This window comes from Pteropus vampyrus, unplaced genomic scaffold (genome assembly GCF_000151845.1).
Source record: "Pteropus vampyrus isolate Shadow unplaced genomic scaffold, Pvam_2.0 Scaffold76, whole genome shotgun sequence".
Lineage (NCBI taxonomy): Eukaryota > Metazoa > Chordata > Mammalia > Chiroptera > Pteropodidae > Pteropus > Pteropus vampyrus.
In genome coordinates, this window is record NW_011888857.1 from 8,058,131 (window position 1) to 8,082,556 (window position 24,426).

At 37.0% G+C, this 24,426-nt stretch overlaps 1 protein-coding gene across 1 annotated transcript in view; it reads right to left on the reverse strand.

Moving 5' to 3' along the window:
• Positions 1-272: 272 nt before the first annotated feature.
• LOC105293752 (protein kinase C-binding protein NELL1-like) overlaps positions 273-24,426 on the reverse strand; it is a 282,706-nt gene continuing 258,552 nt past the window's right edge. The window contains exons 5-8 of the mRNA XM_023532094.1: positions 20,386-20,579; positions 4,449-4,625; positions 2,048-2,272; positions 273-755 (exon numbers count right to left, since the gene is read on the reverse strand). Coding sequence (XP_023387862.1) covers positions 705-755; positions 2,048-2,272; positions 4,449-4,625; positions 20,386-20,579 — 647 coding nt within the window. The 3' untranslated portion in view covers positions 273-704. The remainder of the gene's footprint in view (positions 756-2,047; positions 2,273-4,448; positions 4,626-20,385; positions 20,580-24,426) is intronic.

The following is a 24,426-nucleotide window of genomic DNA, read 5'->3' on the forward strand; positions in this document are numbered from 1 at the left end:
AAAAAAAAAAATCTATATAAAACTGATGAAAAGATACTTTCTCTTTTAATGCTAGGAATGAATATAAGCATTGCTGCTTTGTTTCACTTTGGTAGAGAGTAGAAAGTTCTTTTAAAAATAATTGTAGTCTTCCTCTTTATCATAATTGATTTCAGCTTAAACTGAATGGTCATCTGTGTTGAACAGTTTGAAGTATAAGTATGATGCAATTAGACTCTACATACATATATCAATGCATTTCACAGGGATCGCAATACTAAGGATGCAGTGGGTGGGACAAAATCACAACAGGCAACTTTATTTGTAGAATTTGATCCAAAAATTAAGAAAATATAAATAAATGGAACTGAATCTCTTATGTTAGTACACAAAATAAACCAAAAAAAAATACATCAATATTTACTATGGGATCATTTAAATGTATTTGCAAATGATCTCATTAGGGAAACGTGATTTACAACACGGGAAACTTCTCTTAACAACCGTAGACTTAAATGCACTGCACTGTGGGTCACCTAGACTAGTTAGCAAGAATGAGCAAAGTGGTAGGTCCAAAAGGCAAACACCTTCCTCAGATGGAGACTTTGGTAACTGTCTGTGGTAAAAAAGAAAAAAAAAAACAAACAAAAACTACTGTTCTTCATCATGTTGGATGGTCATTTTGTCCATTTTTCTCCTGCGATGATGAGTCCATTTTAAATACTTCAATTATTATGAAGACACTCCAAATCCACAGAACAGCAGACACTTCCATTCTGTGCATCAAGACACAAGTGTTAGGCAATTGAGACATAGATAAATCAATTAGCAATGTGCACTTTTATATATAAAATTACCATCTACATTTTGAGGCAAACTCCAGGAATGCTATAGAAAAATGCTAGAGAAAGGATTATGAGACGCTCCAGGGTTTTACTGGCAGTGTAATTTCTTACCCCTGAATGATAATTTGCCATTAATAAATCTAACCAAAAGTACCACAATAACCTGAAGGCAACTCCAACATGGGTTCCAGAAAGGTTGGAACCTGTAGGAATAACTGCAGTCTCTTATGGTGACTGTGAAGGGAACAGTACATATTTAGATGCATAAGTACTAGAAAGTCATTAAAATCAATTACATGTATTAATGTAAAAAATATTCCTCTATAATCTCCCCCCCTCAAATAAATCTCAAACTTGATCTCCCAGAATTAATACTACATAACACAGGTCTTCACATCCGATCATTTTGTTTGCTGGGCTGAAGGTACACATGGACCATGGCACTTTTGCTATATGAAGTTTGATATCTTTTTTTCTTTTGGGGCTGCATCTTAAGATGGTACTTTCCAGAAAAGGGAGAAAAAAATCCACATTTATAAGAGCATAACAAGACAAGGTGGGAACCTTGCACTGATGCCTGAAGCTGAGGCAGAATTTGATAGACTCAAATAGACTAGTATTTTTAACAGGCTTAATCATGGCAATCTTAAACAGATGTCTTGGAAGAGATTTGACACTGTCTTACCCTTGCTTCAAGTCAGCTATAGTCATAAACTTTGGAGGGGTCAGTGTTTAAAGACATATGAAGAAGCCTCAAGGGAAATTCTCCAAAAGGACAGGGAAAATAATCACAATTAAATCCTGTATCAACAGTGTCAGGTCATCACGATAATTAAACAGCAAACAACTTCATAGAGCACTTTTTTCTAACATTGAGAACTTCATGAATGAGCTTTAAAATTTTCCAGGATGAAAACATGTCTTTTTTCTCTTTTTAATATATAGGTCAAAATAGCTTAAAGCTGTCACAATTTGGCCTAGATTCAATTGTTAAAATTCTGTAGTTTAAAAGCAAGAGAGAGGACTATTTTATTCTATGTTCATTTGTAATTTGCCTTTATACACAGTGCAGCTATGATCCATTCAGACATATTAACTTCCTGTGAGAAGTAAATGCTACTTGTGTTTCCACCATGGCCCCTGGAACCTGTGCATCCAGAAACCTCAGGAGCGAGCCTCCTGTGAGTGTTCTCAGCATGGTTCTCTTCGGGACATCCAATTACCTTGCATTTACAGGTTGTGCAGGGAGATCCAGCCATTGTCCACACTGAGCCACTAAGCCTTGAAATGCCATAGCTGTCCAGGCAAGTTCTCCTGATGTCATAGGCGATGTTATCAGCCAGGCAGGGGTCACTGACACAGCGGGGACAACACTCTCCTTCCAAAATGGCTGAGTACTCACAGTTCAAATTGGGGCAACTGAGTGGCCAGCAATCTACCTCTCCTTCCTGTGGAGAGAAAGCCAAAAATGTCTCATCATTGTTCTTATGTACGATTCTGTTGCTAAAGTCCCAGAGGACAGAGTAATTATTATATTTTTATCATGGCGACATTGGTTAATTCTCACCACTGTCCTCACTGAATGTTTCTACTTTAGCACCATTATGGGTACAATGTGTTTTCTCCTTGAAGAGCTACTATAGGTAACACCTCATCTGAGATGCTTTTGATGACCATCTATACTGTAGCCCCAGAAAAATGAGGTCCTATCTCTGGGTCTGCTTAATTAATTTTTTATAATGTTATGATAATTATTAGTACATTTCCACATTAGGTTTTGAGCTTTCAGATTTGGGGCTTATTTCTTTCTCTCCCTAATGCTTAGCACGAGTTTGATCAATGAATGCTAATCAAATGAATAAATGAAAAGATGGTAAGGTACTGGCTAATGTACAAAGAGAAATTCATCTCTTTTAAGGTCAAAGGGAAACCTGAAGCACTGTAATAATTCAACATCATAAACTGAGTTGCTGGTATCAAATTTAAAGTTAAGGTTGGGCAAATTCAGAACCATTTCATAATGGTTTTAAATATGCTATATAGCTAGTAGACTATACACTACAGTTCAAATGGAGCCCCAGCAGGTCTCAGAATCTGGCAACTGGGGCTCCAGCAGAACTGTTTATGTAGCCTCTCCTCTCATCATGACATTCATTATAATCTATGCAAACTCATGTCTAATTATTCAATCAGCTTCATGGTAGGCCATGTATATTAAGCCCACCATTGTATCATCCAGAGACTGGCACATACAAACGAATATTTATTAAATATGACCTACATTATTCTTAAGTAATTATGTGTTCAACTGCTTCAATTTCCCCATGAAATATTAAACTTAGGGGCTGGGAATGGAAGAGAATACAATTTTGAAATTCTATGAAAATTTCATATCTAAAATTAATACCAATTCTTCTGAGCACTTGATAACTGGCTTCTTGAAAAAGACATGAAAATTTCCAGATGGATATGGAAACTAATTCTATAGTTGTGTGTGTGTCCTTGTATGGGAGTTTGAAAAAATGGCCACGATTTTAATTTATCTGAGTTATAGCCTTCAGTATTAGGAACGATTAAGAAAAATGTATTAAGATTATCTGCACATTCACCAGATTTTAGAAAATCCAGTAGAAATTTGGAGCATGATTTCTCTGAATATTTGTTTTTCACACAGTATCCACATACCAAATCATTACTTTCAATAAATGTTAACTGTGGAATACAAATAATAATTTCCATTACAAGTTGACTTAGTTATATATATGAGTCCTCAGAGATGAAACATCATATTCACTATCATAATGTATGCTAACAATCTTTGCATTCTTAGAAACATTTGTTTGTGGCATTATTTGAGACAGTAGGAACCAGGTCCAGAAATTAAGCCTTTTCTCTGGACTATCTTAAATCTGATTATACCATTAGTATTCCTATATTAAAATCTAAAATAGCCTTCATTTCTTCTATATGAAGGTTTAGCATCTGTAACAGAATTTTCAACCTAGGAAATAATACTAATTAAGTACCTTCTATGCACCAAGTACTATATTTGTCTTTCACATATATTCTCTAATCTTCATAAAAGCCCTAAGAAATAGGTACTCATCTGTTTGTGTATACTGAGAGCAAAATGATCAATGAAATGCTAGAACTTGCCCAAGATAATCACATAGAGTTAGCACATGGGAAAACCAGGATTGAAATCTAGGCCTTATGATTCAGTCCCTGCTAGTTCTATTATTTTATTTTCACACTGAAATCTTTAATAGTTATGTCCAAAGAAATGAAAGATTTGGCTCTATAAGAACTACAAGTCCTAGCAAAGGTTTTGAAAGCTTTCTATCATGCAGAGATTTTTCTTAATCTGGATTTACTAAAAAAAATAGCAGTTGTAAACTAACATAACTTGGGTTAAATCTGTCCTGTAAATATGTTCTTTTTTGTCTTGCACAGTATTTTAATAGCAGAATCTGAACATCTTCAAGCAGAGCACATGCTCCTTAGCAAGAGAACCCAAACTCCCTGCATTGGATTATAAACAGTGGGAAACTAAAGCCCACAGGTAACTGAGTTTGTAACCCCTCCAGATAAAGGGCTCACACTCCCTAAAGGAAGCTGACATACCAGACATCGGCACTGCTGGCAGCTGTGGGTCCAGTTGTCTCCACTTCGATACAGCTTGTGTCCATTTTGATCTAAACATTGACTTGTGACCCGGGTGTCACACTCTGGGCAACAGAAAAGGTCAACGCTTGGATTCTGGCAATCACAAGCTGTCCGTCGGCAGAATATCTTCCCATCCTGTTTAGAAATGAGGTTAAGGAGGTTTCATCATGAAGAAAACAATAAGATAGCTGCTATATGAAAACCAAACCTACACTTTAGAGTCAAAGTACTCCCCTGGTCAATTCCTTTTTTTCAAGAGATACACACACTGTCTTTCTCTGAGCTTGCCTGCAGAGCATTCCAAGTAAAAATGGAGACATTTCTAAGTTTATAAAAGAAGTCAGTATGTATTTGAAACTTTTTTTCTAAATGTTTCTTAGAAATTTCATTTCTAAGTAAAACTATAACTCAACTGAGCAGATAAAAATGATATGGTCAAAAACTTATTTGAGTGAAAAGTCAATGCTTTGTACTTTTCCCAGTTCATAACAATAGCACCTAACATATTTAAATGCACTCATCTCTGCCTCAACTCAGAAGAATTCTGACTGAGTCCTTTTACAGAAGAATTAACTGAGGCTAAACGATGTATACAGTATCACAGAGGTAGCAATTCTCAAAGCAACGCGACCAGGTCTTCTGGTTTCAAACGATTTTTCTTCTATAGGACAGCCTTTAAGTTACTTATTGCAAGGGACTAAAATCAGGTGCCACCTTGAGGCAGTGCCCCAAGTTATAAGCATAGTATAATTTCTGAAGTAATGGCTTGAAATATAAAGGTATTATATAATGATACTTGAAGAATTGAAGGCCAGTAGTACTGGAATATTAATACAAAACAATTTGCAGTATATCTCATTTGTATGTCTGTTCACAATAATGTCTCATTTCAGACAATGAAGTTGAAAACATAAGGTGAGAACTGTGGTCACCATTTATAAATGTCTTGCTGAGTTTTTACACAGGAATTTCAGGGCCAGGGGTACCTTGAAGGATACATAATACAATCTCTTTGACCTATACTTAAATCCTCTCTAGAGCAATCATATTCAGATATCATTAAGCTTGTGCTTGAAGCTCTCCAGTCCTGAGGAACTTACCACTATGGGAGTCGTTCAAGGTATGTACCTCTGCACATGTCTAAATGTTAAAAATTGGACTACTTATTGCTGCGGACCATTGATCCTTGGTCACATCTTTGGTAATCATAGAATTCCCAAGCCCTTGTGTCACATTTCATATCTTTTGTTCTTATAAGACAGCATTTATGTCACCATTGAATCATTCTCATCTCTGCATTAAACATCTCTAATTTTTTGACTAGTCCCTATACTTTAGAATCTTTTCACTTATAGTTGCCTTCCTCTTCAATAGTTTTGAGTATTTCCAATAATCATCATTTACCATAATCTTAACATTTGTACCATAAATGTGCTAAGTTTTTTCTATGCATTATCACACTTAACCTGATAATTTGAGAAATTTACATCTCCATTTCTCAAAAATGGTAGCTGAGTTAGAGAACTAAATATAATTCTTCAGTAATGGTCTGACCAACACAGAGTGAAATGAAACTCATGGTCACTTTAAGTACTTTCTTTAATGCAGCCTGTTTCAGTATTTACTTAGATTATGTCATATTGAGCTTCATGAAGACTAAAGCCCTATCCCATCTTGTGCAATCTGTAGTTTGGGGGGAGCAGGAGAAAAACTTGTTTATCCATATTGTATTTCACCTGTTAGATCCATTTCATCTCTCCTACCTGTCACAGTGATTTCTAAATGTTGTTTCTGTCATTCACTATAGTTTGTCTTCCTTCACAGCTTAGTGACATCTGCAAACTTGATGGACTTGTCCTCAGGGTCATCATATACTTCATTAATAACAATGTTGAATAGGACTTGCTGAGATAAGCTTACTGTCAGCAAAAGTGGAAATCTTTAAATGCTTTACATTCTCAAAGGAGAATGAAAAGGAGACATGCTAGCTACATACATAACTTAACAGGTTGAAAATGCTTTCTCTCAAGTTGCGTGCATTGGCTCTATTACTATAAGAAATGTCAAGTAAACAGGGAGTGATGACAGCATCACGGGAGAGTGAAAAGACTCCACTGTTTCTCCCTTTAAACTTACAAGCTGAACAGCTGTAACTCCACCAAGGAGACCCTGCTGAACATACAAACACACCTGATCCATGCATCAGGGCATCTGAAGGTGGGCACATTGAAATAAGTAAGGAGGTAGGATGGGAGGAGTGACGTGGACAGTGGCTGCCGATACAGTTCTGCATCCACTGTGACTCCAGCAAGCATGGCATAGAGCCCTCACACTACAGCCTGGAGTATAAGAGGGGCAAGAGGAGTCCCTATCTTGTAAAAGGCATCTCCTTCCCCACCCCACTCCATCATGGCGCAACTGGGTAGAGGTGGCTGGGAAGCTATAAACAAAAAGGCAGAGATGCAAGATTGGAACCTGCCTCCTTTCCCTCACAGGCTCTGGCAGAGCCCCGTAAAGTCAAAAACACAGCAGAAAAATAGAGTAGCTCTGGGAACTCGCAACCAGTTTTCCACAACTCATCACATTCCCCACTACACTGGTGGCACCCCATAAATGAGGCAAGCAGGTCACAGAGAGGACATGGCACATTCCTTAACTGAAGCCGTGCAGCTGCACTGAGGCTGCAGAAGTGCAAATAGTGCAGGTAGAAGAAAACAAAAACTTGTGCTATAACACCCTGTACCAGGAAACAAAAAATATACCCTACCTATCAATCGACCTGCTGAATTATTCAGCAAACCAGTTATCTACAGAACAAAAAAGAGAGCACTACTTCAAATGCACAGAAACAGAAACAATCCATCAAATCACGAACAACCAAGGTAACTAGGGAACATGAAATTTGGTTTCATTTTGGTTCTCTAGAACCAAAGTCATGGAAAACTGAATTAAGTGACAGAGAATTCAGAAATAAAAATAATGACCAAAAAAATGCTTTACCAAAGGGATGAAAAACTCGATAAATAAAGAATGCATTAGAGAACGCTAGAAATACAGCAGTCCAGAGGAAAGAGAGGAAAACAAGAGTATTAAAAAAATGAACTCTAAAAGCTATGTGCCTACAATAGAAAGGGCAACCTAAGGACAGTAGGTATGCCAGAAGGACAAGAGAGGGAAAGAGGAGCAGAGAATCTACTCAAAGAAATTATTGATGAAAACTTCCCAAGCCTAGAGAAAGAACTGGACTTTAGAGGAAGCTAATAGAAAACCTAATTATGCAAAGAAGTCTTCTCCAAGACATATGTTATTCAAACTGTCAAAACTTACTTAACGACAATTCTCAAGGCACCAAGCGAAAAAAAAATACGAACTCTACAAACTAGACCTCCATTACAAGAAATGTTGAAAGGAGCTCTTATACCAGAAACAAAGAGATAAAAGTATACAAAACTTTGAGTAAGATGATTGAGAGACAGAAGCAGGAAATTAAGAATCTGCTTCAGATTGAGTTACTAAACATTTAATTACAACACAAAAGTTATAAAGTGGCATGAAAAATAACTACTGCAATTTGCTGAGGAATGCACAAAATAAAAAGGGATAATTGGTGACAATGAAATCATAAAAAGGGAGGTGGAAAGGGACTGGTTGGGTATAGGTGAATGAAGATGAGAGGCAATCAGAAGAAAAAAGGATTAATGTGTATATGGGACATTTTACAAAAACCTAATGGTAACCATAATACAAAAATCAGACCTGAGACACAAAAAACAAAGAGGAAACAAAGGAAAAAATACTTAAAACTGTCAAAGAGCAGACAGAATCACTGCGGGGAGGCGGGGGAACTGGAGACACAGAGCAATCAGAAAAAAAAATAAAATGGCTGTAGTAAGTCCTCATATATCAATAATCATCTTAAATGTTAATGGACTGAATTCACCAATGAAGAGGCCCAGAGTAGTGGGATGAATTAAAAAATAAGACCCACCTATATATTGCTGGCAGGAGGCTCATTTCAGCTCCAAAGACAATCATAGGCTCAAAGTTCAGGGATGAAAGATGATACTTAAAACAGCCTCCAGAAAAATGGGTATAGTAGTACTTACACAAATGGAATCAGATTTTTAAGAGTAAAGGTAACAAGAAACAAAGATGAACATTTTATAATGATAAACAGGACAATTCATCAAGGAAACATAACACTTAACATATACGTGCCTAATGCGAGAGCATCAAAATATATAAAGCAAAAAAGTCCTAAAGGGAGAAATTGACAGAAATACACTTATAATAGGGGACCTGAATATCCAATCGACAGCAATGGATAGATCACCAAACAGAAAGTCAATAAGGAAGTATCAGCCTTAAATGAGAAATCAGACTAAATAGACTTAATAATTTTAGAACTTTCCATCACCAAACAACTGAATACACATTCTTCTAAAGCACACATAAAACATTGTCAAGGATAAACCATATGTTATGGTACAAAACTAATCTAAATAAAAGAAGACTGAAATCATACAAAGCGTACTTTCTGACCACAACGGTATAACATGGAAATTAACTACAAGAATAAAGCTAGAATAAAACCCAAATATGTGGAGACTTACTAGGGAGAGGACTCAAAAACAGAAGTGAAAGGGAAGTTACAACAGATACCACAGAAATACAAGTGAATATAAAGAATAATGCGAAAGGCTATAACTTAGAAGAAATGGGCAAATTCTTAGAAATATATAAACTTCCTAGAATGAACCAAGAACTGGAAAACTGGAATAAACTGACCACTACTAAGGAAATTGAAACAGTGATGAAAACCATCCCAAAAAACAAAAGTCCTAGACAGGATGGCTTCACTAGCAAATACTACCAAACATTCAAAAATGTAATACTTATCCTCGGATTCTTCTAAAAAAAAAAATGAAGAGCAGAAATATTTCCTTTCTCATTCCACTAGGGCAACATTACCCTAATACCAAAACCGATCAAAGATGACACAAAAATAGAAAATTACAGGCCAATATCTCTGATGAACATAGAAAAGTCCTAAACAAAATATTAGCGAATCAAATAAAAACATGCATTGAAAGGATCACACATCATGATGAAGTGAGGTTCATTTCAGGGACACAAGGATGGTTCCACTTCTACTAATCAATCAATGTGATATACCACACTAACAAAATAAAAGTAAAAATTCTACAATCATCAATAGATGCAAAAAAGCATTTGGCAAGATACAGCATCCACCTATAATTAAAACAATAAATGGATATAGGAGGAAAGTAACTCAACATAATAAAGGCCATATATGACAAACCCTCAGCTAATATACTCAATGGTGAAAAACTGAAAACTTTTCCCCTAAAGATCAGGAACAAGACAAGGATGCCTATTCTCACTACTGTTATTCAACACAGTTCTGGAAGTCCCAGCCAGAACTATTGGGCAAGATAATAAATAAATAAATAAAAGGCATCTAAATTGGGAACGAAAAAGTAAAATTGTCATTTTTTGCAGAAGATATGACTCTCTATATAGAAAACCCTAAAAACTCTGCCATATGACTATCAGAAATAAACAATACAGTATATCTGCAGGATACAAATCAACATACAAATATCTGTTGCATTCCTATATACTAACAACGAAATATCAAGGAGAAATGAAGAAACCAGTCCCCTTTACAACTGCAACAACAACAAAAATTACAAAGGAAGTGAAGGACCTGTATACTGAAAACGATAAGAAATTCTTAGAAGAAATTTAAGACAGAAAAAAATGGAAAGATATCCTGTGCTCATGGATTGTAAAAATTTACATTGTTAAAATGGTCATATCACTTAATGCAATCTCCATCAAAATCTCAATGGCATTTTTCACAGAAATAGAACAAATAATCATCAAATACATATGGAAACATAAAGGACCGCAATGAGCCAAAGGAGTCCTGAGAAAAAGAACAAAGCCAGAGCTATCACACTGCCTAACTTCAAACTACACTACAAAACTACAATAATCAAAACAGTATGTTATTGGCAGAAAAACAGACACACAGATCAATGGAATAAACTTGAGAGCTCAAAAATAAACCCACATACATGAATGGGCAACTAATTTTCAACAAAGGAGCCGAAAACATACAATGGAGAAAGCGAAGACCCTTCAATAAATGGTATTGAAAAACCTGTAAAGCCACGTGCAAAATAATGAAACTTGACTGCTGTCTGACACCATATACAAAAATTAATTCAAAATGAATAAAGACTTGAGTATAAGACCTGAATCAATAAAGTACATAGAAGAAAAATATAGGCACTAAACTTATAGACCTTGGTCGGGGGCGGGGTTGTGAACTAGACCCTAAAGGAAAGGGAAAAGAAAAAATAAATGAACAGGACCACATCGATCTAAAAAGCTTCTTCACAGCAAAAGAAACCATCAAGAAAACAAAAAGACAACCAACTGAATGGGAGAAGATATTTGTACACAACACCTTTGATACGGGGCTAATATGCAAAATATATAAAGAACTGATACAAATCTATAACAAAAACAATCTGGCAGAGAACTGAATGGACAGTTTTCCAAGGAAGATATACAGATGGCTAACCGATATATGAAAAGATGTTCAACCTCATTAGATATAAGGGAAATACAAATTAAAACTACAATGAGATACTACCTCACACCTGTTAGAATGACTATTATCAATAAGACAGGAAATAACAAGTGTTGGAGAGGATGTAGGAAAAAAGGAACCCTCTTACACTGCTGGTGGGTATGTAAATTGGTGCCGCTGCTATGGAAAACATCATTGAGTTTCCCCCCAAAATTAAGAATAGAACTACCATATAATCCAGCAATTCCCTTCTGGTTATCCACCTGATAAATGTAAAAACATTTATTTGTAAGGATATGCATGCACTTATGTTCACTGCAGCATTATACATGGTAGCAAAACATGGAAACAACCTAAGTGTCCTTCGATAGATTATTAGATCAAAAAGTTGTGATATGTATATATAAAGGAATATTATTCAGCCATAAAAAGTATGAAGTATTGACATTTATGACAATATGGGTGAATCTTGAGAGAATTATGTTAAGTGAAATAAGTCAGGCTGAAAGGAACAAGTACCACATAATTTCAGTTATATGTGGGAGGTAAAACAAAAAGCAACAAATCGACAAATCAGTTTACAAATACAGATAACAGAATGGTGGTTCCCAGAAGGAAAGGGGGTTGTGGGAAGATGAAGAGGTTAAATGAGCCTCAGTATGTATGATGAAAGGAGACTAGACTTCTGGTGAGCACACAATACAGTATACAGTTATACATTTGAAATATATATAATGTTATTAACCAATGTTACCCCAATACATTTAATTAAAAAAAAAAAAGAAATGACAAGAAATCATAATGTTCCAAAATACCAAAGAATGAAAGATTTATATACATGTAAAGGAAGGACTCTTCCACAATGTGACAGCTGCCTGAGTGCTGCTGGATCTGCTAGTTAGATCTGGGGCAGAACCGAGATTATTTCCCCTAAGTCTCCTCAGATACTGTCTGATCCATTCTTTCTCTTTGGCCTATAGGTACTGGTTTGTGCTGGTTCCTGAAAAAGGCCTTTGCCTTGCCCCAAGCAAGTATGTAAGGTATTTTCTCCTTATCTGGGGTGGGCCATGCCCCAGTATCCCTATCCATCCTACCCTGTCCTATATAGCCCCTTAGCACCTGCCTCATGGTGTGGTGGATATCCATATTTTCTCATCGCCATTCGTATGTACATTCCCTTAATAAACTCATAATGTAATGCTGGAGTTGTCAGCCCCTTTCTTGGTCTCTCAGCCCTGAAAAACTTTATGTTAACAAAATATATACACATAAAAACATACATATATACTTATTCATGTACATATACACACATATGCATGTGTTTGTAGAAAGAGAGCAAGATATTTAATTAAGCAGGTTAACTAAATCAGAATTCAGCTAGTCTGGACAAAGAAGTTTCCAGAACCTAGGAATTTTCCAATAGGTCTTTGGCTGATAGCTCATATACCATTATTTGAACTCACTATTTTGCTTGTGTAACCATTGCTTAAAATGACTCCCTAGGGGTTGACTTTAACCAACAGAAGCTAAAAAAAGTTATAATAGCTACAACATGACATCATTTGGTCAGCTGCACTACAGAGAGCACAGTATTACCGTCCCCAAGTATCAAAGGACCAGGCCTCAGAAGCCCACATGGCTATGGCAGTGAACAATGTCAAACACAGGAATAGATTCTTTTAAAAGAGGCTACTGTACAATAAGTAGTGAGATCCAATCAGAATGTCAGGTTTCTCCCCAAGTGTTGATTAAAAGGATGAATAAGAATTGTGAATAACTTCCAGGGTTAGTGCAAAGTAAAGCAATTTACATCTCATCAATTATGTGAAAATGCCAAATAGGCCCCTCTTAGTCTCTAACATGTTCAGAACAATGGCTATGTTCACTTTGGCTTTGAATTACAGGGTAACTGTCAAGAAAATCATTTTTAATAATGAAAATGTCACAGGTGGCTCCATTAATTCAACGAGAATGCCATTATAAAACCTCAGTGCACAGAGCACAGCTGCTAGAATCCAAATTTGGCAAGAGAACGGAGCAAAGTGATGGTGAGTAATCCTTCTTGCCATAGATCTCTGGGGTCTTTCCCAGAGCCTGACCTCTATACCAGCTGGAGTGGTCAGAACAATCCCCACTTAAATGCCAAAGATGTATTTTCCCACCCTTTAACCACTAGAGATAAATGCTTTATGCAGTTTTATAATGAAAGTTCAGTTATAAACAATAAGTATTGGAATATTTAAATTGCTTCTGAATTTTAAAAAGCAGGAAAATACACTTTCCTAGCAAATAACAAAAAATTCTTATGTCTTGGAAAATTATAGGTTTTCTAATATAAATTAAACATTTTATTACTGAATAATCAACACATTGATACATTTACTCCAGATTACATAATATCACTATTTTTCTTTCTGCTTTTGTTTCAAAACTTTTAAATCAAGAAGGTAGACTTAGGTAAAATTATTTATTTAAATTGAATAATAATATAAACCAGGGTTTGGTAAACTTGACGCCCAGAGTCCAAATTCCACAGTCACCTGTTTTTATGAACATACCTTCCCTCATTCATTTACACATTCCTATAGCTGCATTCATACTACAGTGTCAGAGTTGAGTCTTAGAGACAATGACCTTATAGTATGGAAAGCCAATCTGGCCATTTACAGAAAAAGTTTTTTGATCCTTGATATAAAGTATAAAATTAGAAATGGCACTCTAGACTCATCTGTTCTACCTTCTCACACACAAACACATTGGGCTGTGATATTCAGTCTTTTTACAAAATATTAATTTTTCCTTCAGGTTATCCCCCACAATCTAGTCCAGCAGCCCTCTCTAATTAGCACCTCGGGTTAAAAAAATTTAGCAGTCATTTAATCCAACTGCCTTATTTTAAAAATGTGGAAACCAGGTTTAGAGAGAGGAAATGACTTTCCCATGCAGTAAATTAATTAAGAAAGAAAGAAAGAAAGAAAACAGGAACTATACTCCAATCTGGACTTTTATAACAATGATTTTGTATCATGAGGAGGCCAGAGGGAGGGAAAAAATGATTTTGGACAAACTGAGATCAGAAGAATTCTTGGGGCAGTGGTTCTCAAAGTGTAGTCCTCTGACCAGGACCATTAGAATCTCTTAGGAATTAGTTACAAATGCAAATTGTTGTGCCCAAACCCAGACCTACTGAGCTGCAGAGTCTAAGAGTGATCAAAGTTTAATAAGCCCTCTAGGTGATTCTAGTGCAAGGGAAGTTTTGACAACCACTAATTAAGAATCAAAGCACCCAATCAATTGGGGGATTAACATGGTATAAACCTCAAGCTCCTGCAATGAAAAGGCAGGGTTTGGAACAGCACGACAGGAAGATGAAGTCGGGGGAATGAATGGAGACTCTGTTCCTTGACAGAACTCCTAGATCAGTAGCCCCCAACCTTTTTGGCACCAGGGACCCATGCTCCTATAAGAATCTAATGCCTGATGATCTGAGATAAAGCCGAGGCAGTGACACTAGTGCTAGGGAGTGGCTGAAAATACAGATAAAGCTTTGCTCGCTTACCTGTGGCTCACCTGCTGTGTGGCCCAGTTCCTAATAGGCCACAGTACCGGTCCATGGTCTAGGGGTTGGGGACCCTGCTTTAAGGTCTTACTCAAAGGTCACCTACTCTGTGAAGTCATTCCCTATTTTTCTCTGCATCTTCCTAGAACTGCATATTTCCTTTTTCTAAGTTCTCACAACAAACTTTTCATGACTCTACCATGGCACAACAGGTGGTTAATTGTGTGTATATTCATTTCACTATTCATCTCCATGATCTTCAATATGAAACACAGCCACTCATATTAAAAAGCTGCATTTCCTAGACACTAATAAACCTGATGTATTTTCCCATGTACCACATGTAGAAAATAAAGATGTCTTCCTAAGGCCCTGGACAAATTTATAAATGGAAGAGCCACAGTTGGGTATCTATGAAAAGAAGCTGGGCTTTAACTAAGATTTAGAGATCCAGCCCAGAGAAAGAACTATTTTCACTTGGGTTTCTGTGGTCTGGATAATGCTGGAGGAACCTGGACTCTAAACAGTTCAGCACTCGTTCTGTGCCCAATCATCTAAGTGGTCCAAAGGTGCACAGAATCATTGTCACTGACAAGGAAACACATGATATCTAAACAAAAGCCCAAACCCACTTATGCAAGCCTAGTTTTATCGCTGAACTCCACTCAGCTATGGACATGTTTCAAGACCTCTTTTTCAATTGGCATGAAACACTAGTAGCTAACCTGGTGCACTGATCTCATAGAGGAAAGTGGACTTTTAAGAAAACTTTGACCCTGCTTCTTTTAACAGTAAGCCTTGGCCCTTTGTTGGTTTGTGTGATTTGGTTTTATTTGAATTTGAAACAGTAAGGATATGATCAAAAAGCCAGTACTTTATATTCCAACCTTGAGTTTTACTTCTTAACCTCCAGGATGATGCCATTGTAATAATCCATTTGGATGGTTAAGTACTTGAGATTTTTTTCTTATTAAGAAAGAACAGAACTCTTATGGACCTCTAGTCAAGATGGCAGAGTAGGAAAACTTTGTGCGTGCCTCCTCTCACAATCACATCAAAATTACGACTAGTTTATAGAATCATTAGGATCCACCTGAAGACAAGCTGAACAAAAGTCTTAAAATTGAAAATATAAAGCAGAAGCCAAGAGGAGACTGGTAGGAGGGGCAGAGACACAGAATGGGCAGGTCCCACACCCTCATTATAGCAATTAAAAATTAGGAGGACTAGCTTAGCAGCAGAGGTCTCCCCTGAGGAGCAAGAGATCCCAGCACCACACAGGGCTCCCCAGCCCAGATCACCAGTGCCAAGAAGAGGAGTCACTGTACCATCTGACTGTGAAACTGTTAGAGATTGCATCTGAGTGAGACAAGGGCCGCTAGAGACCTAGGTGTCTTCTTAAGGGACATGCACATAGACTTATTCACTCACAAACTCACTCACTCTAGGCTCCAGCACTGGAGCAGCAGTTCAAAAAGCTCCAGGACACACAGGGAGAAATTAATTTGACTAGCTGCAGGGCTAGATTTGGAGGGGCAGGGGTCAGGGCAGCTCTCTCCAAGGATGGCAGTGCTGGCAGGAGCCATTATTTCTTTGTTGAGTGCTCCTCCCATACAGCCAGCCCAGTACAGGCAGGCAACAAATCTGTGCTCTCCTTTAATCTGGTGCCTTTCACCCTGCCCTGCTGATTTCCTGAAAACCTGCCCTACCCTACTTACATGCTCAGTTGGAGCCACTTCCAATGGCTTTTTCACTGAAGCACTCTGCCTCAGCTCATGCCGTAGACTTTCCTAAAATTTCTCAAATGTCCACAAACCCTAAATAAGCAGTGGCTGGCTTTGGCATGCCCTATACCTCTTGCTATGCAGCCTCAAGCCTGACATAAGAGGCAATTAGTCACAACTAGCATTGTAACTCTCACCGGGAGGTCTCAAGCCTGGCATAGGCTGTGGCCTATGCTGGCTTGGAATGTAAAGCCAACTAAGTGGCCACAAGCGCAGCACAAATGGCAGCTAAACTAAGCTCATATTGCGGTGTCCACCAAGGTCCCAAACCTGGCACCAGTGTTGGTTCACAGTATAGCTACTCCCAAGTGCCTCTAAGACCAGCACTACCAGCAAGTGACTGCAGTTCAATTTGTAGCTCCCATGAGGTGGTCACAAGCAAGGCACAAATGGTGCCTGAACTTGGTCTGCAAAAGAATCCCTCCCAAGAGGCTCCGGAACCAACATACCTGGTGGCCGGCTTCAGACCACCAGAGCACCGCCCAATGAACTCCACAATGTCACACCCAAAGAGTGGACTCGGCTGGTACCAAAGCCACACTAATGCAAATCCTGCTTTGTGAGGTCAGCCTCACACAATAGTTTGTCTTCTGTAAAAACAGCCCAAATTCACAGACAGCCTGAGGCTCAACTCAACTGAATGATGTGCCAACAGCAGCCAAGTCTCAACTATAACAGGAGGGCACACATATCCTACACAGGGATGACCCTGCAGCACCTGGCTCAGGTGACCAGGGAGACTATGTCGCTAGGTCTCATAGGACACATATTATAAAAGGCCACTCTAACAAGACTGGGAGACATAGAAGATCTAATACATATAAACAAACACACAGGGAGCCAGCCAAAATCTGAGGAGACAAAGAAATATGTGCCAAATGAAAGAACAGGACAAAATTCCAGAACAAGAATTAAACAAAATGGAGGCAAGCAACCTACCAGATTCAGAGTTCAAAACACTGGTTATAAGGATGCTCAATGAATTTGGAGAATGAGTAGATAAAATCAGAGATAACTTCAACAAAGAGATACTATAAAAAGGAACCAGTCAAAAATCAATAATATAATAACTGAATGTGGAATACATTAGCAGGAATCAAGATCTGATTAGATAAGGCAGCACAGCTTCAATAATCTGGATGTCAAGGTAGTGAAAAACAGCCAATTGGAACAACAAAAAGAAAAAGAATCAAAAAATAATGAAAGTTTAAGGAACCTCTGGGACAACATCAAGTGGACCAATACTCGCATCATAGGGCTATCAAAAAAAGATAGAGCAAATGATTGAAACCCTAATTGAAGAAATAATGATTTAGAAACATCCCTAACCTGGAAAAATAATAGACATATAAGTCTAGGAAGCACAGAGAGTTCTAAACAAGAGAAACACAAACAGGCCCACAACAACACATCATAATTAAAATGCCAAAAATTAAAGACAAAGAGAGAATCTTAAAAGTAGCTAGAGAAAAGCAGTTAGTTATATACAAGGGCACCTCATAAGACTAACAGCTGATTTCTCAGTAGAAACTTTTGCATGCAAGAGATTGTCAAGAAATATTCAAAGTGATAAAAAACAAAGACCTACAACCAAGATAACAGGTAAGGCTATCATTTGAACCAAAAGAGAAAGAAAGTGTCCCAGACAAGAAAAAAGTAAAAGAGTTCATCACTACTAAATCAGTATTGCAAAAAAACGTTAAAGGGCCTTCTTTAAGAAGAAAAGGTCAAAAATATGAATAAGAAAATGTAGGAGAGAAAAAAATTCTCACTGCAAAGGCAAACAGTAAAAGTAATGGATCAACCAACTATAAAGCTAATACAAAGATAAAGGCAAAGGTAGGGAGATCATGTGTAATTACAACAATAATTTAAGGGATATACAAAAGTAAAAAATAATGACAAAATCATAAATGGGGAAGGAGTAAACTTTGTAGTGATTTTAGAATGTGTTCAAACTTAAGTGACCATCAACTTAAAATAAACTGCTATAAACATAGGTTGGTGTATATGAAGCACATGGTAACCATAAACCAGAAATCTATGAGACATATGAAAAATAAAGAAAAAGGATTCTAAAAACAACATAATAGAAAGTTGTCAACATGTAAGAGACCAAGACGACGTACAAAAACAATCAGAAAACAATCGCTAAAATGGCAATAACTACACACCTATCAAAAATTACTTAAAACATCAATGAATTAAATGCTCAAATAAAAAGACAGAGGGTGGTTGAATGAATTAAAAAACAATACCAGTACATATATTGCTTATAAAAGGGCCATTTCATATCAAAAGACACATACAGATTGAAAGTAAAGGGATGGAAAAGATATTTCATGCAAACATAAGTGAAAAAAAAAAAAGCTGGAGTAGCAATATTTATATCAGACAAAACCTGAAAAAGAAATTTTGGTTTCACCTTAGTCAAGACTCAACTAAAGTTCTTTGTATATTCCAGGTATGGAAATCTAGAAAGCCTAAACAAGGATTTGGGGTCAGGTTGGGGTCAGTATTTGTTTGGAAAAACAGTATTTTCTAAAAAATAACTAGTAAAGAAATTCATCCATGTTTTGCTTCTGAATAGAAGTCTAATTGCCAACTTCTTCAATAAGGCCTCAACAATTCTAACTCACAATAAGCTTCTTCTTTTACAACATTTTTCCCTCTGAGTCAGTGCCACATGGTTAAATATTTTATTGAACAACTTAAAAATTCTTGAGGGAATGTCTCACACAATAATTAACGTAGTACTGAGTTGAGAGTTTGAGCTCAGTCAAGTTGGATTGACTGATGGCTTAAATGGTTTTACATATATCAACTATATCAACAGATATCATCTAGAGTGTTATAGGACATGTGGCAAGATGAGAAAACTATAAAATTTGGGGCAAACAAGTGGAATTCACGTCCTAGCTTATACATTTCTATCTTGTGGCATTTAGGGCACATTACTTAGAAACTCAAATTCTACATTTTTCAAATGTGATGAAATATTAAATGTGATGCTGTTTTTAAATTACAGGGTGCTTGGAACATGGGAAGTGCTCCATAAATGGGCAATAGACTTAAGTCTGGATATGTCAAAGTAGGTTTATGTATAAGGGAAAAAAGGGTGTTATGGGGCAATGATCTAAAGAATTGATAATAAAGCTTTCCTAAATAGGTACCCTCAGGTCTGTTGGAGGGGTGGCAGACTTGAAGGCAGGTAAATGAACTGGAAGACTTTTCAAGGTTCACTTCAACTCTGTTTCTAAGGGGTACCATGACATTCTCAGGAGACCAGCTCTCTAAGAGGGAACTAAGCAAGGAATTTCTCATGGTTCCCATGCCTTTAAAGTCCAAGATTAAACAGTCCCATCCAAAAAGACAATACTATGTAAGAGCTACAGGAAAGCAATATCAAAGGAAAATAAATAGGAAAGATCAATAAAAGATGAAATAAAGCACAAAGAAATCAAATACTTTGATAGGTCCATTCTGCAAAGCATAAAGCAAAACTAGTCGATGCTTGTTTTCATAAGCATTAGACTCATTTCCAAACAACTTTAATAGCCCGGCACAGAGAATAACAAAGAAGACATCATTTACCAGAAGGCCTTGTACTATCATTATCATTTGTTCAGAATGCAGTCCACCTGTCTCTGACTACTGGAGACAAATCTCTGATTGGCTTCTCTGCCGTGCAACCCCTATGCTCTGCAGTCTCTTCTTAACCCTATACCTCACTTTTCACTAAGAGCAGGTTTGCCTGCTACTCAGCATCATCATTAGCTATAGCATCGATTAGGATAGGAGAAGAATTCTCAGGAACTACAGGACACACATGAGTTAACAAATTGCGGGAAAGAGGTAGGGAGGGAAAGAATAATGGGAGGAGGAGAAAGAACGGTTAAAATTTCTGCTGAACCACATTGGTCTTACCTTGCAGGAACAGACAGAACACCTATCTTCTTTCAGGGTCCACACCTGCCCATTGCGCTTCAGTCCTCCTTCATGGGGGCAGTCACCAGAGCAGGAGGGCCCAGAGGGACAGAGGCAGTCGAAGCCCCCTGCTAAGTTGATACAGGCAGAATCATTCCAACAGGTATGTGTTCTTAAGGCACATTCGTCAATGTCTGCAGTAAAGAAAACACAGAGCTTTAGAATCTAATTATTAGAAAATAATAATCATTTACAATAGCATTAATTAACATTATTGAGCATCTATCTTGTGGCAGGTACTGTGTCAATGAGTTCACATGCATTACTTCATGGACTCTACAAGGCAGCTCAGTGTTAGAGGATTTGTTAACTCTATTTTGCAAATAAGGAAGCTGAGGCTTACAGAGGTTAAATATCGTGCCCACTGTCAAAGAGCTATCAAGTGGCCGGTCTGAGACTCAAACTCGCAAGTGTTGGACTGAAGTATCTAATAGCAGTTGTAAACTAGGTTTAGGATATTTAAAAAAAAAAACTATACCCTCCAGAGACTATAAACACTTTAATGCATTAACAGTGTGGATACACCTATGGAGATCTCTGAGTCTTTTAGAAAAGGTGTGAATAGATTAGCCACTGAGTAGGAACAAGTGGGCAATTAGGGCAACCCTGAGCCAATTAGACTGCCCCCAAGTCCTGGGGCCAACAATGAAAGAAGAGGGAGTAATTCTTTGTAGGTGCTTTCCTAATCAAGCCTCACCATCCTAATGGCCAGCAGCATTTTTGCCCACATAAGAAAATGTCCCAGAGCTACAGTAGTTTAAGGTGTAGGTGTTAATGAAAGACACACATATATGTAGCTGTTTTTCATTGATAACCAGGTATGGAAGGAAAACATAAATCAAGTTAGTCCTCTCTGACATTCAAAGGTCGAGTTAGCTTAACAACATCTCAAACACATAGCTGTCTGGCCCTAGCAGGTGCTCTATTACCTCACAAGGCAGCCAGTTCCATCAATGAGTAACTTAGAAATGTCTTCCTTAAATTGGTACTAATTCAGAGAGCACTCACACAATGTAATATATAGATTATGTATTATTGAATTGTACACTTGAAACCTATATAATTTTATTGACCAATGTCACCTCCAATAAATTTAATTAAAAATCTACTTGATTTTTCTTATTTATGACAATCTTTATGCTATTTGAATACTTTAGTCATTTGTCTATCAGAGTATTCTACTCCACTGATTAATTTACTGTCATGCCCTTCAAATATCTTTCAGATGACAACATTGATTCCAATAAATTTTTACTAAAAGTCTGCTCTGCACAAGGTTCTGCGTACTAGGTGCTATAAATATTCACCATAACGTAAGAGATTGTCCTCATATAGATAATAAGGAGGAACACAGGAGTACATGTAGATAACAATTCATAGGCTACTGATTGGAAGGCTTAACTCTGATAGTAAGTTAGAATAAGAACAGTGTCGATTAACTTATTCTACATCCTAAATTTCATGTTAAATATGTATAAGGTTGCAGGCATTTGGTTAAGGATTATGGACTAAAGAAAAAATAATTGTCAGTGGCATTTTCCCCTAAAGTGCTCAAAGCAATAAAGTGCTCAAAAGCATAAAATCAATTTTACTGCTGACCTTATATTTATATATTGTTTCAAAGTTTTTAAAAGCTTTTTCTTCCCATAGGTCATGCCATATAATTGCAAGACGGAAATAGTTATTCTCATTTTATGAAAGAAGAAACTGATGTACAGATATGGCTAAGGGGTTACACGGCTAGTACATGTTAGAGCAAGGACTGTGTCCTGGGTCTTCTGATAGACACATTAGAGTTCTTTCCAGTAACTGTGCCAACTCAATGTCTAAAGTCATCTTCCAGCATACTAGAATGTACTGTGGTTTTATCTACTTTCATGTATTTACCCTCTAGACATTGCAACTCATTTTCAAGGAAAAACTCTTCTACGAATCCTCCTTAGTATTTTTAGTTGAAATTCTGAGAATGATATAACAACTCTGTCAAAGTTTGCTAAAATTCTGAAACTGCTGTGACTCAAAAATAATGAGAAATAAATGACCTATTTTTCCTGACTGAATGCATGCACTATATTGGTATAAAACTTGGCTTCGCAACAGGAGTACACAGTAGAAGATATTAAGGAATTCCAATAATATGTCTAGAAGCTAATTCATTCTAAGATTTACCTTTTGTCTTTGTCCCACCAATTATAGCTTCAGTCAATTAATTTTACATATGATGCCAATTCATAGTTACCATTCATCTCCTCTGAACTCCCACTGTAATGACAGTAGGTGGCATACAGCTTACTATTCAGGTATATACCACCTTGGAACAATACTAAAATATTACATTTGCATTACTCTCCTGTTTTTGCTTTAATAACTAAAACATTCGATCTTATACTTCTCTCATCATTTTTGTATTGAGTCTAGGAGATATAGAGAGTAAATTGACAGACCGATGGCTCGGCACATACGTAATCATAAAAAATAAAATTCAGTGTTAAATTCAGTGTCTATCATATCATATCAAAATAAAATTCAAATTCTGTGTTAGCGCATATCTTCATACTTATCATTGAGAGTATTCTGTTAGCCTCATATCTGGTCTCTCTGACTTCAGCTACTTCTCACTCTAATCCAGTGATTTTTTTTTTTTTTTTATTGTGGGCCCAATAGATACATTTGGCAACACTTTAAAAAGTACTGGGGCCCAGGCTCACCACCATGAGAGACTGATTTAATTGGTGTAAAGTAGGATCCAGACATCTGGGATCTGTTCTGCTAGATGAGAATCGTTGCTCTAAATATCTTGCACAGGGGAGTGGTGTTCTAAAAAGCAGATCTATCTATGTCACTCCTCTTCTTACCACCTCTCAGTGGTTCTCTGATGCTTATAACAAAATATTCAAACTCCTAGCATATCATACGAGCCCCAATCTCACACTTCAAGTGTTACCTTCTGTTTCTTCTCTTTTCCGTTCAAAAGCAATGGGTGATACACAGACCATGTTATTTCCTTTACCTGTGTCTTAGAACATACCTTTTCCTGTTACTCTCCCCTTCTCTAGCTCTACTTTTTCTTAGTTTATATGGAATGGAGTGGAGTATAAGTTAATTGATAAGGTAAGCTATCAATTATTATGCCATCTTCGTTACCATTTATTCTTCAAAATCAGGATCAAACGTCACCACCCCTCATACTGCAAGACAGTTAATATTGACTTTGTTTTCTCTGTACCTTATATGCAATGCTGTCCTTGTATTAACTTCTCAGCAGTTACATGTTTAGGCTAGCCATCTCCAAAGAGGGCAGAGACTAAATATTTTCATTTTTTTCTTCTCAGTGCTAAGTATAATATAATATACTGTGGATGTTCAATGTATTTATTTAACTTATTTAAATTCGGGAAATTTACAGACTGATACTATTACAGAGCCCACTTTTACCAAAATTTGTTCTCTGGGTTGTTCACTGAGCCTAAGGCATAACCACAACCCTTCTCTTCAGGAAATACGTTTTATTGCACTTTCATCTGCAAAGCCCTTGGGTCTGGTTCAAAGTGTGATAAAAACAGCAAAATAGGAACCACACTGAAATAGCAAGGCATCTTTACCTCTTTTCTCCCCATCCCAGTTTCTTGTCAAATGTTTGAGGATAAGGGCAGAGGAAAACCTATTAACAAATCGCTCAAGAAATTGCCTGGAAGAGTAATTTAAACAGACCCAGAAACAGTGGCTACAAAGAAATATTTAATCCACGGTATCCTCTAAAATATAATCTCTAAATTGGCAATTAATGCTCAACTATAATATGCTTTTATAACAATTGCTTATTTTACATTACAAAGTTGCAAACATATTGGCAGTGTTTTTGTTTTTTTCTCTCATAAATTAAGAAACCTGAGCATGCCCAATAAAAACAAGGTACAAAACCTAAGGTTGCATTTGTTGTTCCAGAATGAAAGAATTTCACAGTTGAATATAGGGCCATAT